The sequence below is a fragment of the Rana temporaria genome, chromosome 3 (genome assembly GCF_905171775.1).
Source record: "Rana temporaria chromosome 3, aRanTem1.1, whole genome shotgun sequence".
Taxonomy (NCBI): Eukaryota; Metazoa; Chordata; class Amphibia; order Anura; family Ranidae; genus Rana; species Rana temporaria.
The window spans coordinates 8,872,965-8,886,291 of record NC_053491.1 but is presented as its reverse complement, the minus strand read 5'-3'; the positions used below and the strand labels follow the sequence as shown (position 1 = coordinate 8,886,291).

Here is a 13,327-nt window from a genome sequence, read left to right as displayed (position 1 = left end):
ATCAGGTGTTTCCATCAGAGTGCCCCCTTACATCAGATGTCCCCATCAGAGCATTCTTACATCAGGTGTCCCCATCAGAGTGCCCCTTTACATCAGATGTTCCCATCAGAGTGCTCCCCTTATATCAGGTGTCCCCATTAGAGTGTCCCCCTACATCAGGTGTTCCCATCAGAGTCCCCCCTTACATCAGGTGTTCCCATCAGGGTGTCCCCCTACATCAGGTGTTCCCATCAGAGTCCCCCCTTACATCAGTGTTCCCATCAGAGTGCTCCCCTTACATCAGATGTCCTCATCAGAGTCCCCCTTACATCAGGGTCCCCATCAGAGTCCCCCCTTACATCAGGTGTCCCCATCAGATTCTCCCCTTATATCAGTGTTCCCATTAGAGTCCCCCCTTACATCAGGTGCCCCCATCAGAGTGCCCTTTACATCAGGTGTCCCCACCAGAGTGCCCCCTTACATCAGGTGTTTCCATCAGAGTGCCCCCTTACATCAGATGTCCCCATCAGAGTGCCCCCTTACATCAGGTGTCCTCATCAGAGCACCCCTTACATCAGGTGTCCCCATCAGAGTGCCCCCTTACATCAGGTGTTCCCATCAGAGTGCCCCCTTACATCAGGTGTTCCCATCAGAGTCCCCTTTTACATCAGATGTTCCCATCAGAGTGCCCCCTTACATCAGGTGTCCTCATCAGAGCACCCCTTACATCAGGTGTCCCCATCAGAGTGCCCCCTTACATCAGGTGTTCCCATCAGAGTGCCCCCTTACATCAGGTGTTCCCATCAGAGTCCCCCTTACATCAGATGTTCCCATCAGAGTGCCCCCTTACATCAGATGTCCCCATCAGAGTGCCCCCATCAGAGTGCCCCTTACATCAGGTGTCCCCATCAGAGTGCCCCCTTACATCAGGTGTTTCCATCAGAGTGCCCCCTTACATCAGATGTCCCCATCAGAGTGCCCCCTTACATCAGGTGTCCCCACCAGAGTGCCCCCTTACATCAGGTGTTTCCATCAGAGTGCCCCCTTACATCAGGTGTCCCCATCAGAGTCCCCCTTACATCAGGTGTTCCCATCAGAGTGCCCCCTTACATCAGATGTTCCCATCAGAGTGCCCCTTACATCAGATGTTCCCATCAGAGTGCCCCTTACACCAGTGTCCCCATCAGATTCTTCCCTTATATCAGGTGCTCCTATCAGAGTGCCCCTTACATCAGGTGTCCCCATTAGAGTACCCCCTTACATCAGGTGTCCCCATTAGAGTACCCCCTTACATCAGGTGTCCCCATCAGAGTGCCCCCTTACATCAGGTGTCCCAATTAGAGTACCCCCTTACATCAGGTGTTCCCATCAGACTCCCTACTTACATCAGATGTCCCCATCAGAGTGCCCCTTACATCAAGTGTCCCCATCAGAGCGCCCCCTTACATCAGGTGTCCCCATCAGAGTGCCCCCTTACATCAGGTGTTTCCATCAGAGTGCCCCCTTACATCAGATGTCCCCATCAGAGCGCCCCCTTACATCAGGTGTCCCCATCAGAGTGCCCCCTTACATCAGGTGTTTCCATCAGAGTGCCCCCTTACATCAGATGTCCCCATCAGAGCGCCCCCTTACATCAGGTGTCCCCATCAGAGCACCCCTTACATCAGGTGTCCCCATCAGAGTGCCCCCTTACATCAGATGTTCCCATCAGAGTGCTCCCCTTACATCAGGTGTCCCCATCAGAGCCCCCCTTATATCAGGTGTCCCCATCAGAGTGCCCCCTTACTTCGGGTGTTCCCATCAGAGTCCCCCCTTACATCAGGTGTTCCCATCAGAGTGCCCCCTTACATCAGATGTTCCCATCAGAGCCCCCCTTACATCAGATGTCCCCATGAGAGTGTCCCCCTTACACCAGGTGTCCCCATCAGAGCCCCCCTTACATCAGGTGTCCCCATCAGAGTACCCCCTTACATCAGGTGTCCCCATCAGAGTCCCCCTTTACATCAATTGATGCACACAAAGTGGGTTTATATCTTTTGTGGCTATTGAGGAATAAATGCAAATCCATTTTTTTGTGCCTGGAGCTTAAATGGCGACTTTTTACAATACAATGAGGATGAGAGGGGGAGGAGGGAGGAGGTGAGAGGATTGATGCCCAAATTGGGCATAAAATCGTCTTACTATGGCGTGTTTACACCAGAATGTACCGGGTGGGTGAGAACATTGACGGTCCAGATGTGACGAAGGTCTGTTATGTTCTCTTGGACTTTTGGATTTCTCCACCCTGCATAGACTTCTATGTCTTCCAGAAGTTGTGTCAGGAAACAGGTGCAGGACGACCTTGGCAGAAGCACTGCGCTCTGTTCTACCATTGTATGACCCGTGTGTAGGGGGAGGGGAGGGGGGGGGGGGGCACAGCTGGGATGTTCACCTCATTGTCACATAAACAGTAAGCACTTGGTGCTTTTGTTAAGGCTACAGACACCTCCGCGCCGCGCGGACGCGTGTTTTTTTACGCATGTTCACGTATTGCTTAACCACTTAAGACCCGGACCATTAGGCAGCTAAAGGACCCGGCCAGTTTTTGCGATTCGGCACTGCGTCGCTTTAACTGACAATTGCGCGGTCGTGCGACGTGGCTCCCAAACAAAATTGGCGTCCTTTTTTCCCCACAAATAGAGCTTTCTTTTGGTGGTATTTGATCACCTCTGCGGTTTTTATTTTTTGCGCTATAAACAAAAATAGAGCGACAATTTTGAAGAAAATGCAATATTGTTTCCTTTTTGCTATAACAAATATCCCCCCAAAATATGAAAAATAAATGTTTTCCTCAGTTTAGGCTGATACGTATTCTTCTACATATTTTTGGTAAAAAAAAAATCGCAATAAGCGTTTATCGGTTGGTTTGCGCACAATTTATAGCGTTTACAAAATAGGGGATAGTTTTATTGCATTTTTATTAATTATTTATTTTTTACTACTAATGGCGGCGATCAGCGATTTTTTTTCATGACTGCGACATTATGGCGGACACTTCGGACAATGTTGACACATTTTTGGGACCATTGTCGTTTTCACAGCAAAAAATGCATATAAAAATGCTCTGATTACTGTGAAAATGACAATTGCAGTTTGGGAGTTAACCACAAGGGGGCGCTGAAGGGGTTAAGTGTGACCTCATTTGTGTTTCTAACTGTAGGGGGGCGGGGCTGGACGTGTGACGTCATTCATTGTGTTTCCCTATAAAAGGGAACACACGATCAATGACGGCACCACAGTGAAGAACGGGGAAGGTGTGTTTACACACAGCTCTCCTCGTTCTTCAGCTCCGGGGACCGATCGCGGGACTCCAGCGGCGATCGGGTCCCGCGGTCACGGAGCTTCGGACCGGGCCGCGGGCCCGTGACTGGGCACTTAAAGAGGACGTACCTGTACGTGCATGTGCCCAGCCGTGCCATTCTGCCGACGTATATGTGCAGGAGGCGGTCCTTAAGTGGTTAAATGTGAATGGAGCCTCAAAGTCTCATTTTAGGAGTAAAGATGGGCAGCATAGTGGCTAGGTGGTTAGCACTTCTGCCTGGCAGCACCGGGGTCATTGGTTCGAATCCCAACCACGGTACTGGAGTCTGCATGTTCTCCCTGTGCCTGCGTGGGTCTCCTCCGGGTACTCCGGTTTTCTCCCACTCTCCAAAGACAGGTAAATTGGCCCTAGTATGGATGAATGTGGGTTAGGGATCTTAGATTGTAAGTGCTGTGTAAATTGATGGTGCTATATAAGTACCTGTAATAAATAAAGTTCTGTGTTTGAGGTCTTAGAGCAGTGGTCTCCAAACTGGGGCCCTATATGGGAATATGGAGTACTACATCTACTATATCTTGTTCTCCTGTGCACCATACATCCTCCCATAGACTGGATCTAGGGCTTTTATTTGGCCCTTGGGGCAATATTCCTCCCACTGATATGAGGAGCTATTTCACCCTCAACGGCAGTGGCGGCCCATCCATATGGGACGCAGCCCCGCTAATCCGGGCATCTGGCCCCCTAATCTACATGTAGGGCTGACGGACGCATGGATTTCAATGGGTTGTTTTATTTTTTTAGATGCACGTGAATAGAGCCGGATGCTCTAATTGGCTTAAAAAATAGGGTGGGCTCGGGGTGCAGAGTTGTCTGACAATAGCAAATTAATATTCAGTATTGTCCTTCTCCTGCCAGGCCAATGAGGAAGCGAGTCCTGAGACCCGATTGGCCAAGAGGAGAAGCGACTGTAATGCCCCCGTACACACAACCGGTTTTCCTATTTCTATTCGCTATTGTCTTCCTGATTCTCCTTCCGGCCAATGAGGAAGCGAGTCCTGAGACCCGATTGGCCAAGAGGAGAAGCGACTGTAATGCCCCGTACACACGACCGGTTTTCCTATTTCTATTCGCTATTGTCTTCTTGATTCTCCTTCCGGCCAATGAGGAAGCGAGTCCTGAGACCCGATTGGCCAAGAGGAGAAGCGACTGTAATGCCCCCGTACACACGACCGGCTTTCCCATTTCTATTCGCTATTGTCTTCCTGATTCTCCTTCCGGCCAATGAGGAAGCGAGTCCTGAGACCCGATTGGCCGAGATGAGAAGCGATTGTATTGGTTTGGTCTCTGAGGAGGAGAAGTCGCTGTGAAGCCGAGGAGGAGGAGGAGACACTGGGTGAAACAAACGAGGAGGAAGCGCTACCTGTGACCGAGATGGGGTAAGTGCGGGGCTGGTGGACTGACGATCAAGGGGTGTGACCCAGGGATGTATTTAGGTTTTGTGCTGCCCTAGGCCTGACTAAACTCATGCACCCCCTAATTTAAATATGACACACCCCTTCCTGTCAAGGACACTAGTTCTGATGGCCTGGGGGGGGGGGGGGCAATGGATTGCCTTAATTTGCATAGATTTCCTCTCACTTCCTGTTTGGCTATGGGACAGGAAGTGAAGGGAAATCTCTGCAGTGGGACAGGGATGGTAAAAAATTTGAAGCTACGCCCCCCCCCCCCACAGTTGCAGAATGCCAACCGCCCACATACTGGAAGCAGTGCGGCTGATTTATGGGGGTGCTAAACAAATTTGCCTAACAGTGTAGCGCAAGCCGGCGGGGACACTGTCCGTGCTGCCCCCCTGCAAAGTGCTGCCCTAGGCCTGGACTTGTTGGCCTAGGCCAGGATACAGCATTGGTGTGACCGACCTACCGACAGCGGGGGAGATGGGGTGGCGGGCAGTTTCACCGACCCCTCCACCCCCCCAAAAAAAATGGACCACCAGCCGCCACTCCTCGATGGGGCCATATTCCTCCCACTAATATGAGGAGCTAATCCTCCCAAGATAGGGCACTGTTCCTCCACTGACACCAACAATTGGGCATGTATGCTCCCATTTTCACCAAAAATTTGGCACATACCCTCCTACTGACACCAATGAAGGGGCACAATTCCTCCCAATAACACCAACAATGGGGCACAGTTCCCCCCAATGACACCAACAATGGGTCACAATTCTCCCCACTGACATCAACAATGGGTCACAATTCCTCCCAGTGACACCAACAATGGGTCACAATTCCTCCCAGTGACACCAACAATGGGTCACAATTCTCCCCACTGACATCAACAATTGGGCATACTAGAAGAAAGGGTAACCGCTCAGATGTGACCAAAGAGCCTCCTCACTAGATCCAAACCATGGGTTCCGGCAATGCAATGATGATTCAAAAATACAGAGGAAAACTTGGACAGCCGCACTCCAAAAAAACTTTCCTTTTATTTAAAACAGGTCACAAAAAATACATGCCACAGCAAAAAATAGAACAGAAGCTGACGCGTTTCACATTGTAGCTCAGTGCTTAAAGTGGTGGTTCACCCTAAATTTATTTATTTATTTATAAAAATGCTTATTGGGAGCGCAGTCATTACCCAAAAGGCCTCGATGCGCTCACAAGTTTCTACCATGAAATCCAACATACTAGCGTGAGCTACAGTATGCCTTTATTTTATTTTTTTGCGCCGTACTCACAGTTTAATCCCGTAGTTACGTTTCAGACTCCCCGCGTGGAACGGGCGTTCCTATGCAGAGGGAAACATGATTGACGGCCGGCTATGGCGCGTCACGCTTCCCGAAAATAGCCGGAGTAGGACTCGGCTCTTCACGGCGCTATACGGCGCCTGCGCACAGACTAGGAGCTGACTGCGCAGGCGCCGTGAAGAGCCAAATCCTATTTCGGCTATTTTCGGGAAGCGTGACGCGCCATAGCCGGCCGTCAATCATGTTCCCCTCTGCATAGGAACGCCTACTCCTCGCGGGGAGTCTGAAACTTAACTAATGTATTAAACTGTGATTACGGCGCAAAACAAATAAATAAAGGCATACTGTAGCTCGCGCTAGTATGCTGGATGAAAAGATATGTAAGTGTAGCGCTTAGAGTGATATGTTAAATATCAAAATACCATGATATATGTAAATAATTACACAAAAGATAAATAAATGTGAAACATGAATAAACAGTCTGTGCAACCCTTTGGGAAAAGGGAAAAACCAATGGATGGATAATACAATGTACTTAATGTGATATCCAGTGAAAACCAAAATCCAACAAAACTTAATATTCAAAATAATTAATATTGTTGAAGTTCATTATCTCCACATTTCATTCACGTGAGTGAGGGAAGAAGATGCGTGACTTCTAAAACGATAAAATCCCACCACCGATAAAAGTGCAGGCTTACCAGAACTTATTGACCGCTAGTGGCATATGCCAAGAGAGGTCAATCAAGGCTTACTATGACGGATGTCAGAAAACGATCCTTAGCCGGGAATTGTAGACCCAATTGGATGATGTATCCGTAGATGGAATAGGTCCCCAGGGACAGACGGGAAACTGCACTGGTGTAGGACTCTCAAAACCAATTGGTTTGATAAAATGACGGTGCATAGGAAAGAGAAAAGAGAGGTGGCCACATAGCGTAACTCCGTATGATAAAAATAGCGAAGTTTATTCACAGCTGACAAACTTACATTTGGCTGATGTAAAGATTTCTTGCATGCAAAAATGGGGCGACAGTGGAGTTCTCTGGCAGTGGAGTTGGGAGAACTCCACTGTCGCCCCATTTTTGCATGCAAGAAATCTTTACATCAGCCAAATGTAAGTTTGTCAGCTGTGAATAAACTTCGCTATTTTTATCATACGGAGTTACGCTATGTGGCCACCTCTCTTTTCTCTTTCCTATGCACCGTCATTTTATCAAACCAATTGGTTTTGAGAGTCCTACACCAGTGCAGTTTCCCGTCTGTCCCTGGGGACCTATTCCATCTACGGATACATCATCCAATTGGGTCTACAATTCCCGGCTAAGGATCGCTTTCTGACATCCGTCATAGTAAGCCTTGATTGACCTCTCTTGGCATATGCCACTAGCGGTCAATAAGTTCTGGTAAGCCTGCACTTTTATCGGTGGTGGGATTTTATCGTTTTAGAAGTCACGCATCTTCTTCCCTCACTCACGTGAATGAAATGTGGAGATAATGAACTTCAACAATATTAATTATTTTGAATATTAAGTTTTGTTGGATTTTGGTTTTCACTGGATATCACATTAAGTACATTGTATTATCCATCCATTGGTTTTTCCCTTTTCCCAAAGGGTTGCACAGACTGTTTATTCATGTTTCACATTTATTTATCTTTTGTGTAATTATTTACATATATCATGGTATTTTGATATTTAACATATCACTCTAAGCGCTACACTTACATATCTTTTTGTCACTTTTGCTTTTTTGAATAAGCTGTGTTAGCAGCTACCATTACCGCACTATAGGCAGCGCAGGGTATTCACTTTTCTCTAGTATGCTGGATGACATGGTAGAATTATTATTTTTTTTTTTAGGGTGAACCCCCGCTTTAATCATAGCTCTGATTAAGCACTGAGCTACAGTGTGAAACGCGTCAGCTTCTGTTCTATTTTTTGCTGTGGCATGTATTTTTTGTGACACGTTTTAAATAAAAGGAACGTTTTTTGGAGTGCGGCTGTCCAAGTTTTCCTCTGTACAATTGGGCATACTATATGTCCTCCCACTGGCACCCATGAAGGAGCAAAATTCCTTCGAATGACACCAACGATGGGGCACTATTACTGGGTCATTATTTACTCCCACTCCTGACACCAGGACATTTTCTACTCCAACTGGCCTCAGTCCTGCCCCTCCACAGTCTGAAGGACAGTATACTGGCCCTTTGTTTAGAAAGTTTGGAGACCCCTGCTCTAGATTAATCAGCCAGGGCAGGCCGGAAATTAAATTGAATTGTCGGGAGCTGCACCATAGACGACTTGCCATTGTTTCTAGATGTATCTGCTGTAATAAAAATGTGATTGTTTGGTGCGGAAGTTCTCACCTCTCTCCAGGAGGAAATATACCACTCCATACATTTCTGCTCTTGGCAGGCCATCTGTACCCGCGGCTTGTAGACGGTACTCTGGCAGTGGAAGGGTCTCAGGATCCTCTTGTCCCGAGTGTCCACACACTGAACGTCTCTGATCCGGACTCCATTCCCACAATTCCGGGAACACTGCAGAGGAAATAATAAGCAGACTGAAGGGAAATAGTCCAGTATTTTAAAGTAAATTATTTGTATTTGTTAATTTCTCAATAGTTACTTGATTAGAAATAAAAAATGAATAGGGTGACTTAACCCCTTCAATACCAGGCTTTTATTCCCACCTCCACACCGGGCCTATTCCGGCACTTCTCTCCCACATGTACAAATCATCATTCTTTTGCTAGAAAATTACGCAGAACCCCCAAACATTATATATGTTTTTTTTAGCAGACACCCTAGGGAATAAAATGGCGGTCATTGCAACTTTTTATCTTGCACGGTATTTGCACAATCATTTTTCAAACTCCTTTCTTTTGGAAAAAAATGGTTTCATGAATTAAAAAATAACAAAACAGTAAAGTTAGCCCAAGTTTTTTTGTAAAATATGAAAGATGATGTTACGCCGAGTAAATAGATACCTAACCTGTCACGCTTTAAAATTGCGCACACTCATGGAATGGCGCCAAACTTCGGTACTTAAAAATCTCCATACAGGTTACCAGTTTAGAGTTACAGAGGAGGTCTAGGGCTAGAATTGTTGCACATGCTCTAACGCACGTGGCGACACCTCACATGTGTGGTTTAAACGACGTTTACATACGTGGGCGGGACTTACGTGTGCGTACGCTTCTGAGCGCGAGCTACCGGGGACAGGGGGATTTTAATTTTATTTATTTATTTTTTATTTCACTTATTTATTTTTTACACTTTAAAAAAAAAAATTAATTTTCGATCGCTTTTATTCCTATTACAAGGAATGTAAACATAGGAATAGTGTGTGACAGGTCCTCTTTATGGAGAGATGCGGGGGGGGGGGGGGTCAATAAGACTCCACATCTCTCCTCCAGGCTGGAAAGCATGAGATCGTGAAAAAAAATTCACAGATCTCATTCTTACTAGCCGCAATTGTGGTTTGTTTACTTACGCGTACCCGGGCGTGACGTCATCACATCGTGCCCGGGCCTCCGACGGTCATAGAGATGACTGGTGACCATCTGATCACCAGTCATCTCTATGTTTCCCATCCGGGGGACACGGCGATCGTCTCTCCAGGCCAAACAAAATGATATCTGAATGATGCCTCTAGGTGCACCCATCATTCAGATATCCCCGCACAAATTACAGGACGTCATATGACGTCCACCCGGGATAAGCGATCCCCTTTGTGGACATCATATGACGGCGTGCGGTATGGAAGTGGTTAATAACCATGACAGTTACATGTTGCTGTAAAGGAAACTATAATGGCTGTAGGTCAATTTGTCATTTTATTTAATCTTTTAATTGAAAAAAAGTAAAAAGAACAATGTATTACAGATGAGATCCATTTTATGGAAAGCCCAGCACTACCAGGTCACCTTCCCACCATCTCAGCCTAAGAGAAAATCCAGACGGCTGAAAAGTAGACATCCGTTTAGTTTCCGAAATCGTTTAACGAATTTTGACAAATTAGTTCATCCCGAAAATTCCAAATTTCCAAATTTTCAGAATTTTCAAATTTTCCGACTTTGAAATGAAAACGAACACATTTTTCGGCAGTGCACACGTTTACTGAGAAGGTATCGGGAAGGGATGTCTCCTCAGCTGTGTGCGCAATTTGAGCTCCTGCTGTTGATATATCTTTGCATGTAATACAGGATGCAGCCATGGCATTCATTCAATAGAAAGTCCAGCACTACCAGGTCAATTTCTCACGATTTTACCCAAAGAAAATGAAAACAGAGCTGTAATGCCGGGTGCGCGGGTCGCACCGATTTATATAGGCCTCTTATGGCGTCACAGTCCCATTATGCTCCGGGACCCACATGGGTAGGGGTAGGGGTTTCTCCTTACAATCCATACCAGACCTAAGGGCCTGGTATGCTCCTGGGGGGGAAACTATGCCGTTTTTTTATTTAAAATTTGGCGTGGAGTTCCCCCTCATGATTCATACCAAACGCCGCGGTTAGAATTGGCGGGAATCCAAGTTGGATCCCCGTCGCTTCTATGACGGCTTGCTCCCATCTCGGCGCTGGCTCCCGCGACAGGGCTCGTAGGTGGTCAATCTCCCCGAGAAAGGGAGCGAGATTGACACAATATCGCGGTCACCTACAGTAATGGTTGTAAGTGTGTTTATTTAATAGGGTGAGGGGGCAAGGGGGAAGGTTTTTCTATACATCTAGGTTACATTTATTTGTACCTGGGCTCATTGCGCCTCAGCAGTCATGGGTCTCCCCTGTATTATTCAGCTATGTGTAAAATTTGAGCTCCCGCTGTTAATGTACGTTTGCAACACAGGCTATGTACAGCACACCAGTAAAGTCAGCCTGGTAGGAAAGGGGAAAGCACTCCATTTGATGTCTGCGGATGGTACACATCCACTAATAATATGCTATATTTCATGTCTATCTTACTAAAATGGGGTATGATTTTTTTTGGGGGGGTTCAGAATATTTCATAGGTTCTGCACTAAATAAATAATTAAAAGATATACAAAACCCCATATACATTATTTCCTTTCAGTGTAAGACAATAACTTTGTTACAATTATTTAAAGGTGGAAAATCTACCATTTAACCCAAATACACCGATTATTACGAAGCTGTACCCCTTCGGTAGCCCTCAGTCTTTATTGACCCATCAAAAAAAGATAAGACAAGTTTGGCGGCGGACCGGTTACCTTGCTCCAGTTTCCCACTGTCCAGGATGCACAAGGCCTCAGATAGCAGCGGCGTGCGGGAGCTGGTTTAGCGCTGGCGTCGCATGTGTTATTACCTTCCGCCGTGCACACAACTGTGCGCCACATCGCACCGAGACCGCAGGAGGTGGAACACTAGAAAAAAAAAAGAAACGCGTAACATGTACATGCCGTACCTGCTAGCCCTATATATAGAAATACAAATGTCTTAAAGCTGAACTCCAGCAACTGGTACAAACATTTACACTTTACCTGGTGTCAACCTTTTGAAATTCAAAGCCATTCTAAGGCTGGGTTCACACAGGCGTACGGAGCGGCTCGCAGTAAGGGGTCCGGGGCAGCGGCGGTTCCGCCGCACCGCCACTGAAAATAACATACATTCATTGCATTGCATGAATGTATGTTATTGTTGCCAGCTGCCGCTGGTCTATTCAGGTGGCCGGACATTGAGCGCCGACCACCTGAAGAACAGCAGCTGGTTGGCTGTGCGGAAGTGCCTATCAGAGCCAGCATTTTACAGGGCACAGCGGCGACAATGGGCACAGAGGCGACAAAGGGCACAGAGGCATTAATGGGCACAGTAGTGACAATGGGCACAGTGGCAACAATTAAAGGGCACAGTGACATGCACAGTGGCAACAACGGGCACAGTAGTGACAATGGGCACAGTGGCATCAATGGGCACAGTGGCATCAATCGGCACAGTAGTGACAATGGGCACAGTGGCATCAATCGGCACAGTGGTGACAATTGGCACAGTGGCGACAATTGAGGGGCATAGTGGTGACAATTGGCACAGTGGCAACAATTGAGGGGCACAGTGGCTGCGTTTGATGGCATGGCACAGTGGTGACAATTGATGGCACAGTGGCTGCGTTTGATGGCATGGCACAGTGGTGACAATTGATGTCACAGTGGCTGTGTTTGATGGCATGGCACAGTGGTGACAATTGATACCACAGTGGCTGTGTTTGATGGCATGGCACAGTAACTGCATTTGATGGCATGGCACAGTGGTGACAATTGATGGCACAGTGGCTGCTTTTTTTTTATTTTTTTACATTTGCGCCCCCTGGGATGCCACTGGTCCGGGGCATCAATGTTCTCCGTTTCGGGTATGATTTCAGGGAATGGCGGCTGGTGTTTTTTTTTGGGAGGGGCGGCAAACAACCCCCACCCCCCTGGAGTGGAGCGGCACTAGCACAACTGCCAGCTAACCCCCCCCCCCCCCCCCCCCCGCGCGCAGCGTGGCACTAACACCCCTCCCTCCACCACCCACTGCCCTTCACCGTGAATGCGGGCAGTGAGAGCAGTGGTCGGAACTGCTGTGGCAATCTTCCAGCGTTGCGGGCTCTGGTGTCCTCTCCGCGGTGTGTGTCCTCTCTGCTCCTCCCAGCGCTAGGCGTCCAATAGGATCGCCTGACATTTTGGCCAATCGGCATAGTGCCGCTAAAAATAGCGGCCGCTATACCGTGAGCGCACCTCCCGCCCCAGTGTGAAAGGGGCCTTAACCACCTTGAGTTCCATCCGCAGCAGTCAGCCGTAGGGTCCACTACCTTAGCGGCGCACTCCTGACCCCAACGGTGTGCATCTGTCACCTGGCCTCAGGTGACCTGACAGCGACGAGGGGGGCGGGGGGGTTTGATTGATCGAGACCGACCGAACGGGGGAGGGGTTTGGTGGATTGCCAGCCGCCACTGCATTTCCCACATTTTGATAGCGCTGCATGCAGGGCTGTCTTAATAGCATCATGGGCCCCTGGGCAAAGTAATGCTCTGGGGCCCATACAATGGAGACAGTGCAGGTAACACAGAAATCAAGTCGGTAGGAGGTAGGAGATATCTAGGGTGTAGAGGGGTCAGAGTGCTGGGGGGGATATCTAGGGTGTAGAGGGGTCAGAGTGCTGGGGGATATCTGGGGTGTAGAGGGGTCAGAGCGCTGGGGGGGATATCTGGGGAGTAGAGGGGTCAGAGTGCTGGGGGATATCTGGGGTGTAGAGGGGTCAGAGTGCTGGGGGATATCTGGGGTGTAGAGGGGTCAGAGTGCTGG

General features: G+C 48.0%; 2 protein-coding genes across 13 annotated transcripts in view; both read right to left on the bottom strand.

Annotated features, from left to right (window-relative positions):
- The window catches only part of KIF23 (kinesin family member 23), a 912,882-nt gene that overhangs the window by 317,269 nt on the left and 582,286 nt on the right, over positions 1-13,327 (bottom strand). The gene's annotated exons all lie outside the window — the stretch shown is intronic.
- The window catches only part of ADAMTS7 (ADAM metallopeptidase with thrombospondin type 1 motif 7), a 228,485-nt gene that overhangs the window by 22,550 nt on the left and 192,608 nt on the right, over positions 1-13,327 (bottom strand). Inside the window, exons 20-21 of the mRNA XM_040342211.1 lie at positions 11,261-11,413; positions 8,398-8,571 (exon numbers count right to left, since the gene is read on the bottom strand). Of these exons, the coding sequence (XP_040198145.1) occupies positions 8,398-8,571; positions 11,261-11,413 (327 nt within the window). The remainder of the gene's footprint in view (positions 1-8,397; positions 8,572-11,260; positions 11,414-13,327) is intronic.